This window comes from Oncorhynchus gorbuscha, linkage group LG13 (genome assembly GCF_021184085.1).
Source record: "Oncorhynchus gorbuscha isolate QuinsamMale2020 ecotype Even-year linkage group LG13, OgorEven_v1.0, whole genome shotgun sequence".
NCBI classification, from domain to species: domain Eukaryota; kingdom Metazoa; phylum Chordata; class Actinopteri; order Salmoniformes; family Salmonidae; genus Oncorhynchus; species Oncorhynchus gorbuscha.
The window spans coordinates 42,430,009-42,452,400 of NC_060185.1; the positions used below are offsets into that span (position 1 = coordinate 42,430,009).

The 22,392-nt window shown below is 45.8% G+C and overlaps 2 protein-coding genes across 3 annotated transcripts; both read right to left on the reverse strand.

The window, feature by feature from the left end:
- Nucleotides 1-313: 313 nt before the first annotated feature.
- sirt2 (sirtuin 2 (silent mating type information regulation 2, homolog) 2 (S. cerevisiae)) lies at nt 314-4,948 on the reverse strand. Of its 2 annotated transcripts, none has more exons than XM_046294583.1 (16): nt 4,762-4,948; nt 4,533-4,576; nt 4,157-4,208; nt 3,963-4,070; nt 3,602-3,643; nt 3,319-3,425; nt 3,136-3,192; nt 2,954-3,022; nt 2,717-2,846; nt 2,483-2,542; nt 2,278-2,333; nt 2,031-2,107; nt 1,812-1,863; nt 1,646-1,713; nt 1,471-1,537; nt 314-1,278 (listed from the first exon to the last, which is right to left on the reverse strand). In XM_046294583.1, exons 1-16 carry the CDS (start codon nt 4,775-4,777, stop codon nt 1,123-1,125), a joined length of 1,161 nt encoding a protein of 386 aa, XP_046150539.1. In that variant the 5' UTR covers nt 4,778-4,948; the 3' UTR covers nt 314-1,122. The 2 variants fall into 2 exon arrangements, with proteins under 2 accessions (XP_046150539.1, XP_046150538.1); XM_046294582.1 differs by having other exon boundaries at nt 4,533-4,579; nt 4,762-4,946.
- A 1,821-nt stretch (nt 4,949-6,769) lies between these two features.
- Nucleotides 6,770-8,689, reverse strand: LOC123992314 (distal membrane-arm assembly complex protein 2-like). The gene is made up of 4 exons (XM_046293469.1): nt 8,496-8,689; nt 8,114-8,194; nt 7,784-7,923; nt 6,770-6,786 (listed from the first exon to the last, which is right to left on the reverse strand). The coding sequence occupies exons 1-4, from the start codon at nt 8,681-8,683 to the stop codon at nt 6,770-6,772; spliced, it is 426 nt and encodes a 141-aa protein (XP_046149425.1). The 5' UTR covers nt 8,684-8,689.
- Between the last annotated feature and the right edge of the window lie 13,703 nt (nt 8,690-22,392).

The window sequence follows — 22,392 nt, forward strand, 5'->3', positions numbered from 1 at the left end:
TCACAGACAAATCTGTGTGTTGCACTTTATAGAGGTGAAAACACAGACAAAATGCATTCACAGACACTGCCACTTAAGAGTCAGGGAAGTGGTGTGAGTATGGAGGGTGAGATGGTGAATAAAAGATGGGATTCTAAGTATAAGTGTGCAACAGTATTTTCTGTTCAACTAATGACTACAATACACTACATAGAAATAAACAACGCATGCACCCTGTCACAGACAACATCAATTGTACCAATCAACATCAGTTGCACCAGCTGGGTTTGAGATCAATGCTTAAATGTACTGTATGTGTATGAAAAATACCAAATTCAGCGTGAGACTGACACTTTATTTTGTGTTTTTACTTGTTGTATCACAAGCATTCTTTTAGAAAGCATCGAGTTGCATTTGGTCAACACCAGAGATGTACTGCGACATCATCTCACACCACTGTGGTAACTTCCTGCTGCATCATTTGTGCTGAAATAGAAACCGCCCTACACCAACAGCTACAGGAAGTAGAGAAACTAAATGTCACAGGTACGCTTAATAGATTAAAACATATTGTTAAAAATAATTATATTGAAACAATTGATAGAATCAAGGAGCACAAAAAGCAATGTCATGAAAAACAAATCCATAATTATAATTGATTATAAATAGTAAGTCATAAAATGCTATATCATACTTTTCCCCCATTTTATTTACAGTAGTTGTGTCACTGCATCAGTGGATGCATCAGATATTCATCATCTTTGTTACCCTGCCACGCCCTCTATACTTTGTCATTTCAGTCTAAAATCATCAACTACATGACTCAATAGAGCTAGTTGGCATGCTGACAGCTCAGTGCCTGTAGTTCTCTCCCTCAGAAGGAAATGTATGCTCATTATAGTGTGTATTGCTATAAACTCCATCTGTGGGAACTGTCAAAAGACAGACCAATACACACAGTAGGAGTCAGGAGGTGGGTTTATGTCAAACAGAGGTTGGAGAGGAGAGAGAAGTTAGTAAAGTGCAAACTAAAGGGAGAAAATCCAAAACAGACAGGAGAGCACAGTCCTGGTTAATGTATGGAACTCTGCTTCCAGACTGAAGCCAAGTGATGGTTTGGAGCAGGCCGGCCGGTCTCATTAGTTATTCTACCTCCGCCTTCCCTGACTCTGCCTTCCCTGACTCCGCCTTCCCTGACTCCGCCTTCCCTGCAGCTCCAGAGCGCTGATTGGTCTGTTCCTCTTCGGCTTTGCTGTTAATCTTCTCATGCTCCCGTTTCACCATCTCTTCCAGCTCCGCCTTGGAGTAAGAGAGATAATGGAGGGAGGGAGAGTGGGAGTGTGAGAATGGTGAGCGAAAAAGAGAGAGAGAAAAAAAAGACTACTTTAAGGTTTCAAGAACTTTCATCGAAGTCAACAATCTCTGTCTCACTCTTATCACGAATGGGTCAATAGAATATGGGTATTTACTAAGCATGTACAGTATATTTACCTTCCATCCCAGTAGCTCAGCAAGTGCCAAGCATCCATCATCACATGTACTAATATGAGCCACATCCCTGAGAGAGACAAATCATAACCAATGAATATTCATCAGCAAAACCTCCAACAACATCTCCACCATCATCATTCTCACTGTAGTTCAAGTGAAAGTGATAGCTTCTCGCCTGTATGCTTTCGCTGAGTCAAAGTCCATCCCTCCGCCAATGCTTATAATCCCTAATAGAGGATCTGCCTACAGGGAGACGCAGACAGAAAGATATACACGTTAACATACAGAGGTGGATAGAGGAAGGAAAGTCTAATGCAAATCCAGAGGGACAGAGGACTTACACCGCCTGCTTTCTCCAGGTTAATGAGCAGTCTGGGGCAGCTGTTTGGAACCCTGCAAACACAAACATGTATTCCATCACACACCATTTATGAGCTTCTTGATGCTTGAGTACATGGTTGAAGAGGATACATGTTGAAACGCAACACTATACCAATATAGTAGTCTATCAGATAACATTATAATCATGGTTCTGTGAAGAGTCAGACAGAAAGACTCACCTGCCAACCAGAGCAGCAAAGGGCTGAACCTGCAGGGAGGTCCCCATTATAATCAGCAGATCACAGCGAGGAAAGTCCTGGAGGAGAATAGAAACAGGAGACGACGGTAATAGGAATCAGTACTGTGCCTTTCATTATGGTTCATCACTTCATTATGGGTGTACCCACCCTAATATGCACATTCATAGAAAAGACAGAGGCACAAACTCTAAGTAGTCTATCAAGTCAACACCCAGACCACACTCACCATGGCCATTGAGGTGAAGAACCTCTTCGGTAGATTCTCACCAAAGAAAACAATGTCTGAAAATGGAGAACAAGGAGAAATCCAGTATTTTACAAAGTGTAATAAACAGGTATGAACTTTGAACTATAAGGAACTGAAAAGGGAGAGAGCATATTCAAGTAAGGAGGGATAAGAAGTATAAGGAAAGGACAAGGCAGTCACTCACCTGGTTTAACCAGATTGCTGCACTTGTCACATTTGGGGATGTCATCCGAGAAGATTTTCTCTGCAGGTCAGAGGTAAACAAGATTAGAATTCAACAATTGTTTGAATAGCACCAACGCTCCTTTAAAATGACAACTTAATTAGCATATCCATGTAAATGAGTGTCTGCCTAGGTGGTATAACAGCGTTTTGTTAAACCACCCCAGTTAGATATTACCGTACCACATACACTAACCTTTCATCCAGTCCAAGTCGTACTCTTTGCGGCACATAAAGCTGACACAGTGTGAGGTGTAGAAGGTGCCGTGGGCTTCAATCAGGTCCTCTCCCTCCACTCCTGCTACACGTTCCAGGGTGTCAATATTCTGCACAGGCAGAAATGGAGGGGTTGATGACACTTCAAAAACACTTCAATACAGGCTGTAGGTGACTAACTCAGACACAGAACAAAGGATATGAAAGAATACCGAACCTGTGAGTAGCAGCGTTTGAGTAGCCCTTTGTCCTTCAGCAACTTGATGAAGTAGTGACATACTGTGGGCTTAACATACAACAACACTGCTGTTAGTGATACCTAAAAATAAACAGGCACAATGCACAATTCAGGAAATAAAGTTAAGAAACTGAAAGGCCAGAAAATAAGCTAGATCCTACCTTGAATTGTCCTGGGTACAGCTCCCTGGCCAGGGCAAAGAAGGGCTCCGGGTGTTTCTGATATAGAAAGAGGTACATCTTGAGTGGTGATAGCAGCAAATAACAAAATAATCTGCGCAGATCTTTAGTGTAGCAAGCTAATTACTTTCTTAAGCCAAAAGAATCCGACAGAACGTTTCAGACCTTAAAGTAGTCTATCTGGAAGATAGCCTCAGGGTATGGCAAGTTGTACTTCTGCAGGTTAGCATAGAGCCCCGTGTCTGGGGAGCGGAAGTCAGGGATCCCAGCCGCTGAGGGGGACAGAGGGGCAGTGTCATCATCACAAAAGTGGTGGATACATTATACACACAATTTAGAGGGAAATCTATTTGTATTTAGGCTAAGTGTCTTATTTGTCCAACAAAACAGGTATAGACTAATTATGTTATGCTCAGCCCACGGTTATGCAAGAGGGGGAGTTACTCACATGTAGAGATCCCTGCACCCACCATACAGATGATGTTTTTGCCTGTAGACGATAGAGGGGCATAGAGAATCCTTTAACTTCCTGGATTGTACCATTTGTTAACCAATGAAGCAGTATCACATAGTCGGTTGTAGTTGTAGTAACATACTTAAATATTGGTATGTTTTTCAGCAAGAAAATTATATGGCCTCAGGCAAGACAGATGATGTTATTCCTAATACAGTCTATTTTCTTGTGTTGACTAATGGCACATTTATACTAGGCCTAGATGCTGACAGATGCCATGCTTGCTGGGCTACATAGTCATCAACCCCTACATGAAATGTGTACACGCTGGGTTAGAGATTAATAATAGACTCACATTTGCCACTCTGTATGTAACTGGCCACCCCCTCAAGAGTTAGCTCATCCAAAACCTTCTCTCCAGATATGCCCAAGGTTTTAGAGAAGAGATTGCGCAGGAAATCCACTGTACGAGAATAAACAAATAATTATTCTGATGAAAATATGAGACTTTGGTGTTGACAGCAAAAACTTGAGTTTTTTGACACTTACTCTCTGTATCCCCTGATGCCTCGCCGTCGTCACTGCTATCGTCTGACTGCTCCTAGCAGAAATCAAGAGGAAACTCAGTGTAAACATGGAAACATTCGTTTGATCAAGAACATTACAATATAATCCTTGTTTGGTTTTATGCACATCATAAGAAGCTGTGCATTGTCAGTCAACATGTCAATGGATGCAGAATACACAGTCTACGATTGGTGACAAGTCATGACAGGTTCTCTACTAACCGTGTGCCTGACAAACTAGTCGTGACAACTAGCTACTAGCTATTTATTGGCTAACGTTAGCCAGCCAGGTATCCATCCATAGGGCAAGGCATGCACACACACTGACAATTCCTAACCACAGATGTAGTATTTCTTGCCTCTGGTTCAGGGGTGTTCTCCTCGACCTCTTCTCTGTTAGAAGCTTCTGGAAAATACGAAACAAATCCATGTCATGTTACTATTTACAAGTAGCTAACCATGCTGAACGCTTTAGTTAGCTAGCTTTACCTAGGCAGCTAGCTAGCAATGTAGCTAGCTACATTAGCTAGCTGGCTGGCTGCACTTAATTTTCGAGCAAAGGCCAGTCCAAGACGAAAAAAGGTATACCTGGTACATCCGACATTTATCCGTCTAGACTAATCCTACACAGGTGTGTATGCTATTGTGTGTGATGCTCCCGTATGTTTAACTCAACTCGCTAAATATGCCAGTTGTTTCGTACAGTTGCGATATGATTGTTGTTGTCCGTCGCGAATTAATTCCGTGTTGCTAACTTCCGCATAAGAAATATTCCAACAATAAACAAGCACGTGCGCACGCGTTGGCCTACTTTTGCAGATCGCAGTTGGATTTCTATATTAGCCGAGCTGTTTTGTATCGTGCAAGTAAAACACAATCGGCTATATTGTCATCATTTAGCAACAATAAGCAAATAATATCACGGAGATGACTCAATATGGTTATATGTACCTGCAGAAGTAGTTTAAGCATGAACTCATGGCAGCAATTTTTTTGTTACAGTATGATTGCAACAGTATATCATGTAGTTAATACATAATTACCTCAATCTATAAAATATGTTAATCTCTCTGTTTACCTCTTGAATGGTTATTCTTAATATTCAACTTCACCTTTAAGGTCTCCTCTCCACTCTTCAGTCTCAAAGGATTATAGGATTTACATCCCTCACTTATAGTTAATAAGATTCACACACGTTTTAAAATGCTAACCATAACATCTGTCCATTTGGTTTTCTGTGTCTGCTCCATAAATGCATACTTTACAAATAAATGCATTTCATTTCATATTTAATTGTGTCACCAATACAATGTATAATAATAATCTGTACCATCATCATATACACAGTCCATCAATACTTTAAGACATGAAGTTCAGTCAATACAGCACATTTCTAAAACGTTGAAAGTTTCTTCAAGTGCAGTCGCAAAAACCATCAGCGCTATGACAAAACTGTCTCTAATGAGGATCGCCACATGAAAGGAAGACCCAGAGTTACCTCTGCTGCAGAGGATAAATTCATTGGAGTTACCAGCCTCAGAAATTGCATCCCAAATGCTTCACAGAGGAGAATGCGTGAATCAGGCTTTCATGGTCAAATTGCTGCAAAGAAACCAACACTAAAGGACACCAATGATAAGAAGAGACTTTCTTGGGCCAAGAAACATGAGCAATGGACATTAAGACCGGTGGAAATCTGTCCTTTGGTCTGATGAGTCCAAATTTGAGATTTTGGTTCCAACAGATTGAATACCACTGGCATTGTCACGCCCTGACCATAGATAGCCCTTGTTTCTCTATGGTGTAGTAGGTCAGGGCGTGACTAGGGGGTATTCTAGTTTATAATTTCTATGTTGTGTTCTAGTTTATATCTTCCATGTTGGTGTTTTGTATGATTCACAATTAGAGGCAGCTGGTAATCATTGTCTCTAATTGGGGATCATATTTAAGTAGCTATTTTTCCCACCTGTGTTTGTGGGATATTGTTTTGTGTTTGTGCATGTGCACCACGTAGTCACTTTTAGTTGTTTGTTTATTGATATATTTTGTTTTGTTTAAGTTTCTCTTTGTATTAAATATGTGGAACTCAACATCCGCTGCACCTTGGTCCCGTTCTTACCACAGCCGGGACAGGCATAGGGTACAGTGGTGGCCAAAAGTTTTGAGAATGACACAAATATTAATTTCCACAAAGTTTTCTGCCTCAGTGTCTTTAGATATTTTTGTCAGATGTTACTATGGAATACTGAAGTATAATTACAAGCATTTCATAAGTGTCAAAGGCTTTTATTGACAATTAGATGAAGTTGATGCAAAGAGTCAATATTTGCAGTGTTGACCCTTCTTTTTCAAGACCTCTGCAATCTGCCCTGGCATGCTGTCAATTAACTTCTGGGCCACATCCTGACTGATGGCAACCCATTCTTGCCTAATCAATGCTTGGAGTTTGTCAGAATTTATGGGTTTTTGTTTGTCTACCCGCCTCTTGAGGATTAGCCATAAGGTGCTCCATCATGCTGGAAAAGGCATTGTTCGTCACCAAACTGTTCCTGGATGGTTGGGAGGTTGCTCTCTAAAGATGTGTTGGTACCATTCTTTATTCATGGCTGTGTCCTTAGACAAAATTGAGAGTGAGCCCACTCCCTTGGCTGAGAAACAACCCCACACATGAATGGTCTCAGGATGCTTTACTGTTGGCATGACACAGGACTGATGGTAGCGTTCACCTTGTCTTCTCCGGACAAGCTTTTTTTCCTGGGTGCCCCAAACAATCGTGAAGGGGATTCATCAGAGAAAATTACTTTACCCCAGTTCTCAGCAGTCCAATCCCTGTACCTTTTGCAGAATATCAGTCTGTCCCTGATGTTTTTCCTGGAGAGAAGTGCGTGCAGATGCACTCACACCTGCCTGCTGCCATTCCTGAACAAGCTCTGTACTGGTTGTGCCCCGATCCCACAGCTGAACCAACTTTAGGAGACTTTCTTGGGCGCCCTGAAGCCTTCTTCACAACAATTGAACCATTCTCCTTGAAGTTCTTGATGATCCGATAAATGGTTGATTTAGGTGCAATCTTACTGGCAGCAATATCCTTGCCTGTGTAGCCCTTTTTGTCTTGCAGGCAACCATGGTTGACAGTGGAAGAACAATGATTCCAAGTACCACCCTCCTTTTGAAGCTTCCAATCTGTTATTCGAACTCAATCAGTATGACAGAGTGATCTCCAGCCTTGTCCTCGTCAACACTCACACCTGTGTTAACAAGAGAATCACTGACATAATGTCAGCTGGTCCTTTGTGGCAGGGCTGAAATGCAGTGGCCATGTTTTGCATGGCAAAGAGGGACTTTGCAATTAATTGCAATTCATCTGCATATACAACATTCTGGAGTATATGCAAATTGCCATCATACAAACTGAGGCAGCAGACTGTGAAAATTCATATTTGTGTCATTCTCAAAACTTTTGGCCACGACTGTACATAAATAAAAATACATATGAACCAAAATGCAAAGTTATCCATTAATATTTATGATGGGTAACTTTCTTATTGAACCTGCATTGTGAAATAAATACAAATCCCCACCCCCCAGACATGAATAAAGTGGTATGTACCCACGTTTTCTAGGCCTGTGTAGTTAATGAGTGTGTTGCTGACGTCCATTTCCTCTATGGCGCTGTCCTGGCAGTTCTTGAAATCCCAGCTGAACTTCCCTCTTCTGTCTGATCGGAACCACTCTGACTGTCTTGCAAACCTGGAGGGACAACAGACTAGTCATCACTAACAACAAGTGAACAACACAGTGATCAGCAAATAGAACAACAACAAAAAAACATCCAAATGCACAACAACAAAAAACACAAAGCACACTAATACTCACCAACAGGTCAAAAAGGGGGCATGCCCAGGCAGTTATGGGCAGCCCAAAATGGTATAACAGTTACCTGAATCCTCCCTTGAGGCTAAGGATGTAATAAGCAGCTGCAACGTTGTCCCCATAGTTCTGCTGGGTGTAACCATAGAAACTGTGAGGGGAAGGAGACAGGGGTTGTGCTGAGAGAAATGTTTATGGAGTTGGGACAGCCAGTTCCACTTCGCTCCCTACACATTCGCCTTAGCCCTAACCCTTTATTGCATGCAGATCTAAAAGGTCTGGATAGAAAAAGCAGCGTTGGAGCGTCCACCATTTTGCTCACCAACGCCTTACAGATCGTGCATTGAAGGGTAATGGGCAAGAGGGAGGGACAGGGAATGATTTGGGATAATGGCGTGCTGATAGAAATGCATGTAGCTAGAATAATCGGTGTGTTTTCCTGTTACACATACAAATTCTGCTGACGTAGACCTCGGTTCTTGAACCAGGAGCTCCAGCTGAGGAGAGTCTCGATGTCATGGAAATGCTGGCTCAGGAAGAGGAGGAGCCTGGCTTGTAGTGAGGGCGGAGCCACAGGGATAGAACTCGTGTAATGCGATGTGGTGACCAAGAGGGTCACCTGACTACAGCTTCGCCGCATCAACTGGCAGACAGATACAAAGGACATGGGCAGTGAGAAAGTCACGCCTTGGTCATTGTATTTTGTGTTTTTGTTATATGTTTGGGTAGTCCAGGGTGTGACATGGGTTTATATGTTGTTTTCGTATCCCTGGGGTTTGTAGTATTTGGGATTGGATGATTAGGGGTGTGTTTCTGTTCCTGTTCCTGTTCCTGTTCTCTGTTCAGGTGATTCCTGTTCCTGGATTGGGAACCTCATTTATGTGTGAGTTTTGTATTTCAAAAAATTTGTTCCTGTTTTGATTAGTATTCACTTTTCTGATAGGTGAATGAGGACCAAAAGCCGTTCTGTTGTTTTTTGTAAAACAGTATTTTAATTCATGTAAAGTAAAAATCAAATCAAATCAAACAATTTTATTTGTCACATACACATGGTTAGACAGATGTTAATGCAGGTTGCCTCGAAATGCTTGTGCTTCTAGTTCCGACAATGCAGTGATAACCAACAAGTAATCTAACTAACAATTCCAAAACTGTCTTATACACAGTGTAAGGGGATAAGGAACATGTACATAAGGACATGAATGAGTGATGGTAAGAAATAGAGGAGCATACAGTAGATGGTATTGATTAGGGGAATAGGAACAGCTGGGAGCAGTATATACATATGAGATGAGTGTGGGGGAGACAAAGGGATAAAAAAGTGGCATAGTTAAAGTGGCTAGTGATACATGTGTTACATAAGGGCAAGCATAATGACAAGACAATATATGACATAAACATGACAGATGAATAATGCCTCCTAGGGTAAGTAACATTATATAAGGTAGCATTGTTTAAAGTCATAGTGATATATTTACATCATTTCCCATCAAGAACCCATTATTACTTTAATGACCGTTCAGTTCAAAAACGAAAAAAAAGGCAACTAGGTCCGACTACTTTCTTCAACAAAAAAATGAGACACCGTTACAGAAACACCCACCTCTCAGACCAAACAGCGACCAAACAGGCCAAGAGTAGATAACTGGCAGGAGCTAAAGGAGGACATTATGGAAGGTAAAGGCATGGAGTATACGACGTGGGAAGAAATCGACAGGTGGGCGGCCGACCCAGAGAGAGTGAAGGCGCCCTGAGACCTGTGATTCAGTTTCAGCAGTGCACAAGGGTGGACCCCATCGTCAGTATCGGAGTCTGGGAAAATGGCGACCCACGCCCCCCGACGCAACCCCAAAAATATTTTTAGTGACGCAGGTGCAACAGTGGCTGAGGAGGAGTCAGACCTGAGCCTACTCTCCCCGTTAAAGAGATGAGAACAACAATCATAAGGACTTCTGGTCTTGGGAGATGATAGTTGGTTCTGGAAAAGGACCGTGGGCCAGCCTGGAGAAATCACCAGGTTCCTCCTGGAAGAAACAGATGCACAAACGGAGAAATAGCAGGTATTAAACACTTCACATGACAAGAAACGCTCCAGGAAAGGACAGCCCAAAAAAAAATAGACCAATCAAGGGAGAATAGTTATGCCAGGTAGGAGACCTGACCCAAACTCCCTGTGCTCACCGTTGGGCTAAAAAATCAGGCAATGTTATGCTATGGAGAAGGGATTACGCACGGTGTTTCCAGTGGGGTTAAGAGCCAGGTGCGGCACATAATATACTGGGGAGAGGGGCCATCCAAGGCAAACATGACCGCTTGGGCTCCCTAACTGTCTGAGAGGAATGTCATGTGCGCCTGCAGGCTCCGGTCCATAAAGAGCCACCTCCCCAGAGTCCTTAATGCACTGCAGGAGCTCCCGCACCGGCTTCCAGCGTAGATGGACCAGTACCACCAGTTCCAGCACCACGGACCAGGCCTCCAGGGCGCAGTCGCCTGTTCAGCGAGCTCTGCGCTTTTAACTGGACATGAAATGCGCTGACCAGTCTCCCGAACCTGTTTAGCGCAGCCAGAGCTTTTCTCCTCTCCTGCGCTGCCGGAGTCTCCCGTCTGCCCAGCGCCGCCAGTGCTCCCAGTCTGCCCAGCGGGCTAAAGTGCTCCCAGTCTGCCCAGCGCCGCCAGTGCTCCCAGTCTGCCCAGCGCCGCCAGTACCGCCAGTCTGCCCAGCGCCGCCAGTGCCACCAGTCAGCCCAGTGCCGCCAGACAACCAGTCTCTTCCAGATCTGCCAGACAACTAGTCTCTTCCAGATCTGCCAGAGAACTCATCTCTTCCAGATCTGCCAGACAACCAGTCTCTTCCAGATCTGCCAGACAACCTGACTCTTCCAGTTCCGCCAGCCAGCCAGGATTTACCGGAGCCTACTTGAGCTAATCCGTTCAGTACTGGGCTTCCTTGACATAGGGAAGACAGGGACCAGGAAGCCCCTCTGTCCCGAAAACTGAGCGTCAAAACCCCCTCATCTCCCTTTAAAGTTCAGATAATCTGTCCCGAGCTGCCCTCTGTCCCGGGCTGCCCCTCTGTCCCGAGCTGCCCCACTGTCCTGAGATGCCCCCAGTAAGGAGTGATCCTCTGTCAATCCGAGCTGCTCCTCTTGAGTATGTGGGGATCTGGGTGAGGACTATTATGCCACTGGTCGGCGGAGAAGGTGGATTATCCCAGGACGCGAAGGGGCTAACAAGGAAATAACCCTAGGGGGTCCACGTCCCGAGCTCAGAAGAACCATGGACAGCTGGTGACCCGGACCTCTGATACTGTCTTGAGGTCGGAGACCTGAGCGGCCAGGGTCTCAACGGCATGCCGAGTCATTGTATTTTGTGTTTTTGTTATATGTTTGGGTAGGCCAGGGTGTGAATGGGTTTATATGTTGTTTTCGAATCCATGTAGTATTTGGGATTGTTCTTAGGGGTGTGTTTCTGTTATGCAGGTGAATGAGGACCCAAAAGCGAGTCAGGTGAAAACAGAGTCTTTAATCCAGTAAAGTAAAAATACAATCAAATAAAACAAGTTCCACTGTAATTCGACGTGTTTGTTCCGACTGTGTTGTAGACTTGATCTTGAACTGCAGGTTGCCTCTGGAAGTTTTTTGATTTAGTATTCAGTTATTTAATGTACCACGATTAATTTCATTAAAGTCATGAGTAACCTACACGCTGCATTTCGGGCGACTACACAAACAACAGAGGTGAACACTGTTACAGGAGAAAGAAGAGGACAAATGGAAAACAAGGGAAGAAATAGGGACTCTAATCATGGAAATGATAAGGAACAGGTAAACTAAATGATTGATTAGGGGCTTTAGGAACAGCTGGGATCCCTGAACGGAACGATTAGAGGATATGGAGGGATAGATCAGTTCCTGTTCCTGTTCCTGTTCCTGTTCCTGTTCCTGTTCCTGTTAAGACCAGTTCAGGAAACCTCACAGAAGGGAAAGTTTAATGACAAAAAAATATTGTTGATTTGATTAGCATGACATTTTCAGCTCTCAACGGCCCACCCTGCTCTAGTGTGGAGGAGCAATCATATCACTTGATCCCCCAAAAGTATATGATTAGACATCACATCTATTTTATTGATCATCTTGAAAAATGTGACAGGTAGGACCTTTTTAGAGGTCCCTCACTAATTTGTCTGTGACACTATAAAACAACATTTGAGCAGGCAGAGGTGAGAAGACAATTTCACTGGGGTCATAGCTACCTGCTATGTGCAAAGAAAGTCTCACAAAAAGTGCAACAGGTGATTTCACCAAATTATACGTTGTACAACCCTTGCGTTCAAGAAGGTATTGTAATTTGACACCAAGGTATGTCGTGATTTAGGCCTTTCCATAATAAACGAGGCCTGATACTCCATCACCACAGATATTGTTGTTGTTGAATCATTCTCTTTGGCAATAGCAATAGACATTGTGTGAATCTGTTTAGTCTCTGCCCTTTCCTCTCAATGTCTCCTACCTAGACCACAGCCAAAATGACTTGAAGAATGACAGTAAGGTACGCTATTATTAACAGTCTGAGAGAAGGTCAGTCCCTCTAGATTCATTTTAGGATCTGGAAATTGGTGGATCGGTTAATCATTTGGTGGTGCAGGACTGTAGGTGGTGTGTTGAGTGAATGATTTTAGAAAGTATGCCTGGGGAATACAGGCAACTTAAAGAATTTGAAAGTTACAGTAACTGAAAGAGAGTGATATAATAGCCTAAGTAAGAATGTAAAAGGGAGGCAACATCTCCCCTGTCTCATTCCAATCCATTTATTCCACAATCCCAATGGCTTCACTCCATCTCCCATCATTCCCATTTCCACATACGTTGCCAGCATAGGAGAAAAACACGCCTGACAGTTGAGGGGACGGCTCGATACATGGAAGAAACACTAACATCCCCTTCGTCTCTCCTCCTCTCTTCTCCCAGGGTCCACTGGGGCAGCTCCGGACCAACAGACGGCTCTCCCTTGTTGTCACTGGCAACTAGCAAATAAGATCAGCCTCGCTGGTGATTTACTCCAGTCCTAATGTTGATTAGAGAGAGGGAGGGTAACGGTAACAGTTCACTATGGTGGGTGTACTTAAAGCATTCATAACACCTTTATGAAACCACGACCCCTTCATGAATGTCGTAGTATCATTCACAACAACCTTCACATTCAAAACCCCTTATGAATGTTGTTGAATAATGAGTCGTGAAGGTGGTCATGAATGATACAGCAACACTCATAATGGTGTTATTATTACTGGTTTCATAAATGTGTAATGTGTACCCCCCCTATAAAGTAAAGTGTTACCCAGAAGACTGTTAGAAAAGCATCAAGTTCATTGAGGGACAAGGCAGTGTCAGCTGCATGTGATCTAATGCCCATCATGGAGGATAACGTGTGAATGGATTTCTAATCAGTGAATTGATGAATAGATGGGTGGGTTGTTGGAATGGAACTACTGTAGCAGACGGCCCAGGAGGAGGTGGTATAGAGAGTATAGACTTCAGGGAGTAGCCTCGTCTCTGTGAGTGTCTGGACATGTCTACAGACTATAGAGGGACGGTGCAAATTCAAATCTGGACTTTTAAACCAGTTCCACTGCTTTTTCCCCCATTCTTCCCCTAATATGCAATTGATATAGAGCTGGGACACCAATGTGCAGAACAGAACCACCCCCCGGTGTTTGTAGTGTGTCCTACACTCAGTCAGCATTGCATCTTGATACACAGAAAAATTGATTTCATGGCTAATTGAGGTTAGACAGTAATTCTCCTCATAGATTATGCATGTATGAACTACACATCGACACATTCAGGTTACTTACTAGTCTCCAAAGTACTGGAGCATGTCTTCAATGTATTTTATATAGTGTTTATTCTGTGTTTTTGTTTATGAATGCATTTGTAGGTTTTTTATACTTTCCTTTTTAAAATTTGGACTGTGGGATTTCAAAGATGACAGTTGTTTATGTGTTATTCACTCACACATCAAGTGCATACTTGTTATTTCTTCATTGTCCAAGAAAATTCTGCACCAAATGTCCAACGAGAAATTGTGTCATACAGTGTTTTATAGAGTTTGTAGAACAAATGTCACAGACATCATTATTGGAAACATGAGAGTGCCATTCTCTGAATGCCTACTCAAAGGCCTCAAAAGGATCCACTGATCCAATTAGTGTAAAGCGGGCTGGAAAGGCTGTAGCCTGTTGTGCCTCTCTCTCCAGCCCCAGGAAAGGGGAAGCAGAATGGGTATGAGTGGTGGATTGTGCCCCTGCCTGCCTGGGAAGGAAGTCTATGGCTTCATAATGGCGGCCTGTGAGGTGTGCTGTTTTAAACCACCCATAAGGTCACAGGGAGGCTGTAAATCACAGCTTGAAAGATTGACAGCATGCGCGCCGCAATAGTAGTTCAGTCAAGTGCATCCAGTTACCTTCTTCCATTGGAGGACAGAGTGTCCCGACTGGCCACATAGGGGGATAGGACACATTGATACGTGATACAGTGCACACACTCACACTCACACACACAAACAATATGTCTGGTTGTTTCTCAGTGTATTGGATGTTATTGATGCTGTTGATGTATAAATAGCACATGATGTGGATGTGTGTGGATAGTCACTGCAACATGTGTTGGCAAGGATACCAGGAGAAGCTCTTCAGATTTTGATCATGTGCCGACTCTAAACCAATGAAAGAAAAAAACACTAACAGTCGGCAATGGACACACATTGAAAATACAGTCTAAACTTTAGACTGTATTTTTGAAAATACAGTCTAAACATTAGACTGTATTTTCAATGTGTGTCCATTGCCACTTTTACTGCTAATTTTAGCCCATTTTGGTTGAATAATAGTTAGCGTAAACCCGCAGGTGATGACACTGCCGAGGTTAGCTTCACCTTTTAAAGTCCCAAACTAATTAGCAATTATCTGGTTGGCTGTGTCTCCAAAGTCCCTCCCAGCATATCTGCTGTTAGAACCCCCTCTGATCCAGTTGGAAACCCCTTTTATCCAGTTAGAACCCATCTTATCCAGTTGGAATCCCCTCTTATCCAGTTAGAACCCCCTCTGATCCAGTTGTAACCCCCTCTTATTCAGTTGGAACCCCCTCTGATCCCGTTAGAACCCCCTCTGATCCAGTTGTAACCCCCTCTGATTCAGATGGAACCCCCTCTTAGCCAGTTGGAACCCTCTTATCCAGTTGGAACCCCCTCTGATCCCATTAGAACCCCCTCTGGTCCAGTTGGAACTTCTCTATATCCAGTTGGATCCCCCTCTGGTCCAGTTGGAATCCCCTCTTATCCATTTGGAACCCCCTCTTATCCAGTTGGAACCCCTCTGATCCCGTTAGAACCCCCTCTGGTCCAGTTGAAACTCCTCTATATCCAGTTGGATCCCCTCTGGTCCAGTTGGAATCCCCTCTTATCCATTTGGAACCCCTCTTATCCAGTTGGAACCCCTCTGATCCCGTTAGAACCCCTCTGGTCCAGTTGGAACTCCTCTATATCCAGTTGGATCCCCCTCTGGTCCAGTTGGAATCCCCTCTTATCCAGTTGGAACCCCCTCTGATTCAGATGGAACCCCTCTGACACAGTTAGACCCCCTTATCCAGTTGGAACCCACTCTGATCCCATTAGAACCCCTCTGATCCAGGTGTAACCCCTCTTATCCAGTTGGAACCTCCTCTTATCCAGTTAGAACCCCTTTGTATCCAGTTGAAACCCCCTCTGATCCAGTTAGAGCCGCCCCCTATCCAGTTGTAACACACTCTGATCTAGTTGTAACCCCTCTGATCCAGTTGGAACCCTCTCAGATCCAGTTGGAACCCCCCCCTGATCCAGTCGGAACCCCCTCTGATCCAGTTGGATCCCCTCTGGTCCAGTTGGATCCCCTCTGGTCCAGTTGGAACCCCTTTTATCCAGTTGGAACCCCTCTGACACAGTTAGACCCCCTTATCCAGTTAGAACCCCTCTTATACAGTTGGAACCCACTCTTATCCAGATAGAACCCCTCTTATCCAGCTAGAACCCCCTCTGATTCAGTTGGAACCCCTCTGATCCAGTTGGAACCCCCTCTTATCCAGTTGGAACCCCCTCTGATCCAGTTGGAACACACTCTGATCAAGTTGGAGCTCCCTCCTATCCAGTTGGACCCCCCCTGATCCAGTTGTAACCCCTCTTATCCAGTTGTAACCCCCTCTTATCCAGCTAGAACCCCCTCTGATCCAGTTGGAACCCCTCTTATCCAGTTGGAACCCCTCTGATCCAGTTGGATCCCCCTCTGGTCCAGTTGGAACCCCTTTTATCCAGTTGGAACCCCTCTGACACAGTTAGACCCCCTTATCCAGTTAGAACCCCTCTTATACAGTTGGAACCCCTCTTATCCAGCTAGAACCCCCTCTGATCCAGTTGGAACCCCTCTTATCCAGTTGGAACCCCTCTGATCCAGTTGTATCCCCCTCTGGTCCAGTTGTAACCCCTTCTTATCCAGTAATAAAATCTTCTTATCCAGTTGGAACCCCCCTTATCCAGTTGGAACCCCCTGATCCAGTTGGAACCCCCTCTTATCCAGTTGGAACCCCTCTTATCCAGTTAGAATCCCCTCTGATCCAGTTGTATCCCCCTCTGGTCCAGTTGTAACCCCTTCTTATCCAGTAATAAAATATTCTTATCCAGTTGGAACCCCCCTTATCCAGTTGGAACCCCCTGATCCAGTTGGAACCCCTCTTATCCAGTTGGAACCCCCTCTTATCCATTTAGAATCCCCTCTTATCCAGTTGGAACCCCTCTTATTCAGTTGGAACCCCTCTTATCCAGTTGAAACCCCTCTTATCCAGTTGGAACCCCCTCTTATCCAGTTGGAAACCCTCTGATCCAGTTGGAACCCCCTCTTATCCAGTTGGAAACCCCTCTGATCCAGTTGGAACCCCCTCTTATTCAGTTGGAACCCCCCTCTGATCTAGTTGGAACCCCCTCTTATCCAGTTAGAATCCCCTCTTATCCAGTTGGAACTGTTATGCAGGTGAATGAGGACCCAAAAGCGACTTGGCGAAAACAGAGTCTTTAATCCAGTAAAGTAAATCTACAATCATAAAGCATAATTCCACTCGTAATGACGAGAACAGACTGGAGACTCGATCATGAACTGCAGGTTGCCTCGGGAAGGCACTTGAACGTAGCAGACTCAGACACCTGCTCACCACGCAGCATCTGAGGGAAACACGACACGACAGGGCGATACACAGACACAGCACGGTGAACAATAGACAAGGATCCGACAGGGCAGAAACGGAAAACAAGGGGAGAAATAGGGACTCTAATCAGGGAAAAAGATAGGGAACAGGTGTGGGAAGACTAAATGATTGATTAGGGGAATAGGAACAGCTGGGAGCAGGAACGGAACGATAGAGAGAAGAGAGAGAGGAAGGGAGAGAGAAAAAGGGGAACGAACCTAAAAAGACCAGCAGGGGGAAAACGAACAGAGGGAAAAGCAAAATGACAAGACAATATAAGACAAAACATGACAGTACCCCCCACTCACCGAGCGCCTCCTGGCGCACTCGAGGAGGAATCCTGGCGGCAACGGAGGAAATCATCAATAAGTGAACGGTCCAGCACGTCCCGAGACGGAACCCAACTCCTCTCCTCAGGACCGTAACCCTCCCAATCCACTAAGTATTGGTGACCCCGTCCCCGAGAACGCATATCCATGATCCTACGTACCTTGTAAATAGGTGCGCTCTCGACAAGGACGGGAGGGGGGAGGGAAGACGAACGGGGGTGCGAAGAAAGGGCTTGACACAGGAGACATGGAAGACAGGATGGACGCGACGAAGATGTCGCGGAAGAAGCAGTCGCACAGCGACAGGATTGACGACCTGGGAGACACGGAACGGACCAATGAACCGCGGAGTCAACTTACGAGAAGCTGTCGTAAGAGGAAGGTTGCGAGTGGAAAGCCACACTCTCTGGCCGCAACAATACCTTGGACTCTTAATCCTACGTTTATTGGCGGCTCTCACAGTCTGTGCCCTGTAACGGCAAAGTGCAGACCTCACCCTCCTCCAGGTGCGCTCACAACGTTGGACAAACGCTTGAGCGGAGGGAACGCTGGACTCGGCAAGCTGGGATGAGAACAGAGGAGGCTGGTAACCCAGACTACTCTGAAACGGAGATAACCCGGTAGCAGACGAAGGAAGCGAGTTGTGAGCGTATTCTGCCCAGGGGAGCTGTTCTGCCCAAGACGCAGGGTTTCTGAAAGAAAGGCTGCGTAGTATGCGACCAATCGTCTGATTGGCCCTCTCTGCTTGACCGTTAGACTGGGGATGAAACCCGGAAGAGAGACTGACGGACGCACCAATCAAACGACAGAACTCCCTCCAAAACTGTGACGTGAATTGCGGGCCTCTGTCTGAAACGGTGTCTAACGGGAGGCCGTGAATTCTGAACACATTCTCGATGATGATTTGTGCCGTCTCCTTAGCGGAAGGAAGTTTAGCGAGGGGAATGAAATGTGCCGCCTTAGAGAACCTATCGACAACCGTAAGAATCACAGTCTTCCCCGCAGACAAAGGCAGACCGGTAATGAAGTCTAGGGCGATGTGAGACCATGGTCGAGAAGGAATGGGGAGCGGTCTGAGACGACCGGCAGGAGGAGAGTTACCTGACTTAGTCTGCGCGCAGTCCAAACAAGCAGCCACGAAACGGCGCGTGTCACGCTCCTGAGTCGGCCACCAAAAGCGCTGGCGAATAGACGCAAGAAGTGCCTCGAACACCGGGATGACCAGCTAACTTGGCAGAGTGAGCCCACTGAAGAACAGCCAGACGAGTGGAAACAGGAACGAAAAGGAGGTTACTAGGACAAGCGCGCGGCGACGCAGTGTGCGTGAGTGCTTGCTTAACCTGTCTTTCAATTCCCCAGACTGTCAACCCGACAACATGCCCATAAGGAAGAATCCCCTCGGGATCAGTAGAAGCCACTGAAGAACTAAACAGACGGGATAAGGCATCAGGCTTGGTGTTCTTGCTACCCGGACGGTAAGAAATCACAAACTCGAAACGAGCGAAAAACAACGCCCAACGAGCTTGACGAGCGTTAAGTCGTTTGGCAGAACGGATGTACTCAAGGTTCTTATGGTCTGTCCAAACGACAAAAGGAACGGTCGCCCCCTCCAACCACTGTCGCCATTCGCCTAGGGCTAAGCGGATGGCGAGCAGTTCGCGGTTACCCACATCATAGTTGCGTTCAGATGGCGACAGGCGATGAGAAAAATAAGCGCAAGGATGAACCTTATCGTCAGACTGGAAGCGCTGGGATAGAATGGCTCCCACGCCTACCTCTGAAGCGTCAACCTCGACAATGAATTGTCTAGTGACGTCAGGAGTAACGAGGATAGGAGCGGACGTAAAACGTTCTTTTAGAAGATCAAAAGCTCCCTGGGTGGAACCGGACCACTTAAAACACGTCTTGACAGAAGTAAGAGCTGTGAGAGGGGCAGCAACTTGACCGAAATTACGAATGAAACGCCGATAGAAATTAGCGAAACCTAGAAAGCGCTGCAACTCGACACGTGACCTTGGAACGGGCCAATCACTGACAGCTTGGACCTTAGCGGAATCCATCTGAATGCCTTCAGCGGAAATAACGGAACCGAGAAAAGTAACGGAGGAGACATGAAAAGAGCACTTCTCAGCCTTCACGTAGAGACAATTCTCTAAAAGGCGCTGTAGAACACGTCGAACGTGCTGAACATGAATCTCGAGTGACGGTGAAAAAATCAGGATATCGTCAAGATAGACAAAAACAAAGATGTTCAGCATGTCTTTCAGAACATCATTAACTAATGCCTGAAAAACAGCTGGCGCATTGGCGAGACCAAACGGCAGAACCCGGTACTCAAAATGCCCTAACGGAGTGTTAAACGCCGTTTTCCACTCGTCCCCCTCTCTGATGCGCACGAGATGGTAAGCGTTACGAAGGTCCAACTTAGTAAAGCACCTGGCTCCCTGCAGAATCTCGAAGGCTGATGACATAAGGGGAAGCGGATAACGATTCTTAACCGTTATGTCATTCAGCCCTCGATAATCCACGCAGGGGCGCAGAGTACCGTCCTTGTTCTTAACAAAAAAGAACCCCGCCCCGGCCGGAGAGGAAGAAGGCACTATGGTACCGGCGTCAAGAGACACAGATAAATCATCCTCGAGAGCCTTACGTTCGGGAGCCGACAGAGAGTATAGTCTACCCCGAGGAGGAGTGGTCCCCGGAAGGAGATCAATACTACAATCATACGACCGGTGAGGAGGAAGGGAGTTGGCTTGGGACCGACTGAAGACCGTGCGCAGATCATGATATTCCTCCGGCACTCCTGTCAAATCGCCAGGTTCCTCCTGAGAAGTGGGGACAGAAGAAATGGGAGGGATGGCAGACATTAAACACTTCACATGACAAGAAACGTTCCAGGATAGGATAGAATTACTAGACCAATTAATAGAAGGATTATGACATACTAGCCAGGGATGACCCAAAACAACAGGTGTAAAAGGTGAACGAAAAATCAAAAAAGAAATAGTCTCACTGTGGTTACCAGATACTGTGAGGGTTAAAGGTAGTGTCTCAAATCTGATACTGGGAAGATGACTACCATCTAAGGCGAACATGGGCGTAGGCTTGTCTAACTGTCTGAAAGGAATGTCATGTTTCCGAGCCCATGCTTCGTCCATGAAACAACCCTCAGCCCCAGAGTCTATCAAGGCACTGCATGTAGCACCCGAACCGGTCCAGCGTAGATGGACCGACATAGTAGTACAGGATCTAGATGGAGAGACCTGAGTAGTAGCGCTCACCAGTAGCCCTCCGCTTACTGATGAGCTCTGGCCTTTTACTGGACATGAATTGACAAAATGTCCATCAAATCCGCAATAGAGGCACAGGCGGTTGGTGATCCTCCGTTCCCTCTCCTTAGTCGAGATGCGAATACCTCCCAGCTGCATGGGCTCAGTCTCTGAGCCAGAGGAGGGAGATGGTTGCGATGCGGAGCAGGGAAACACCGTTGACGCGAGCTCTCTTCCACGAGCTTGGTGACGAAGATCTACCCGTCGTTCTATGCGGATGGCGAGAGCAATCAAAGAGTCCACACTGGAAGGAACCTCCCGAGAGAGAATCTCATCTTTGAGCACTGCGTGGAGTCCCTCCAGAAAACGAGCGAGCAGCGCCGGCTCGTTCCAGTCACTAGAAGCAGCAAGAGTGCGAAACTCTATAGAGTAATCCGTTATGGATCGATCACCTTGGCATAGGGAAGCCAGGGCCCTAGAAGCCTCCCTACCAAAAACTGAACGGTCAAAAACCCGAATCATCTCCTCTTTAAAGTTCTGGTAATTGTTTGAACAATCAGCCCTTGCCTCCCAGATAGCTGTGCCCCACTCTCGAGCCCGGCCAGTAAGGAGTGAAATGACGTAAGCAACCCGAGCTCTCTCTCTAGAGTATGTGTTGGGTTGGAGAGAGAACACAATATCACACTGGGTGAGAAAGGAGCGGCACTCCGTGGGCTGCCCGGAGTAGCAAGGTGGGTTATTAACCCTAGGTTCCGGAGGCTCGGCAGGCCAGGAAGTAACAGGTGGCACGAGACGAAGACTCTGGAACTGTCCAGAGAGGTCGGAAACCTGAGCGGCCAGGTTCTCCACGGCATGGCGAGCAGCAGACAATTCCTGCTCGTGTCTGCCGAGCATGGCTCCTTGGATCTCGACGGCAGTGTTACGAGCGTCTGTAGTCGCTGGGTCCATTCTTAGGTCGGATCCTTCTGTTATGCAGGTGAATGAGGACCCAAAAGCGACTTGGCGAAAACAGAGTCTTTAATCCAGTAAAGTAAATCTACAATCATAAAGCATAATTCCACTCGTAATGACGAGAACAGACTGGAGACTCGATCATGAACTGCAGGTTGCCTCGGGAAGGCACTTGAACGTAGCAGACTCAGACACCTGCTCACCACGCAGCATCTGAGGGAAACACGACACGACAGGGCGATACACAGACACAGCACGGTGAACAATAGACAAGGATCCGACAGGGCAGAAACGGAAAACAAGGGGAGAAATAGGGACTCTAATCAGGGAAAAAGATAGGGAACAGGTGTGGGAAGACTAAATGATTGATTAGGGGAATAGGAACAGCTGGGAGCAGGAACTGAACGATAGAGAGAAGAGAGAGAGGAAGGGAGAGAGAAAAAGGGGAATGAACCTAAAAAGACCAGCAGGGGGAAAACGAACAGAGGGAAAAGCAAAATGACAAGACAATATAAGACAAAACATGACAGGAAC

What these genes read in the sequence shown, in the direction of transcription:
- sirt2 (XM_046294582.1), bottom strand. An exon ending in AGAACACCCCTGAACCAGAG is followed by an intron (nt 4,209 to 4,532) that starts GCAAGAAATACT and finishes GATTTCTGCTAG; the next exon opens with GAGCAGTCAGACGATAGCAG. An exon ending in ACCTGGAGAAAGCAGGCGGT is followed by an intron (nt 1,714 to 1,811) that starts GTAAGTCCTCTG and finishes GTCTCCCTGTAG; the next exon opens with GCAGATCCTCTATTAGGGAT.
- LOC123992314 (XM_046293469.1), bottom strand. Translation starts at nt 8,683, where the DNA reads ATGCGGCGAAGCTGTAGTCAGGTGACCCTCTTGGTCACCACATCGCAT. An exon ending in GGTCTACGTCAGCAGAATTT is followed by an intron (nt 8,195 to 8,495) that starts GTATGTGTAACA and finishes TTCCCCTCACAG; the next exon opens with TTTCTATGGTTACACCCAGC. An exon ending in AGCCTCAAGGGAGGATTCAG is followed by an intron (nt 7,924 to 8,113) that starts GTAACTGTTATA and finishes TTGTCCCTCCAG; the next exon opens with GTTTGCAAGACAGTCAGAGT.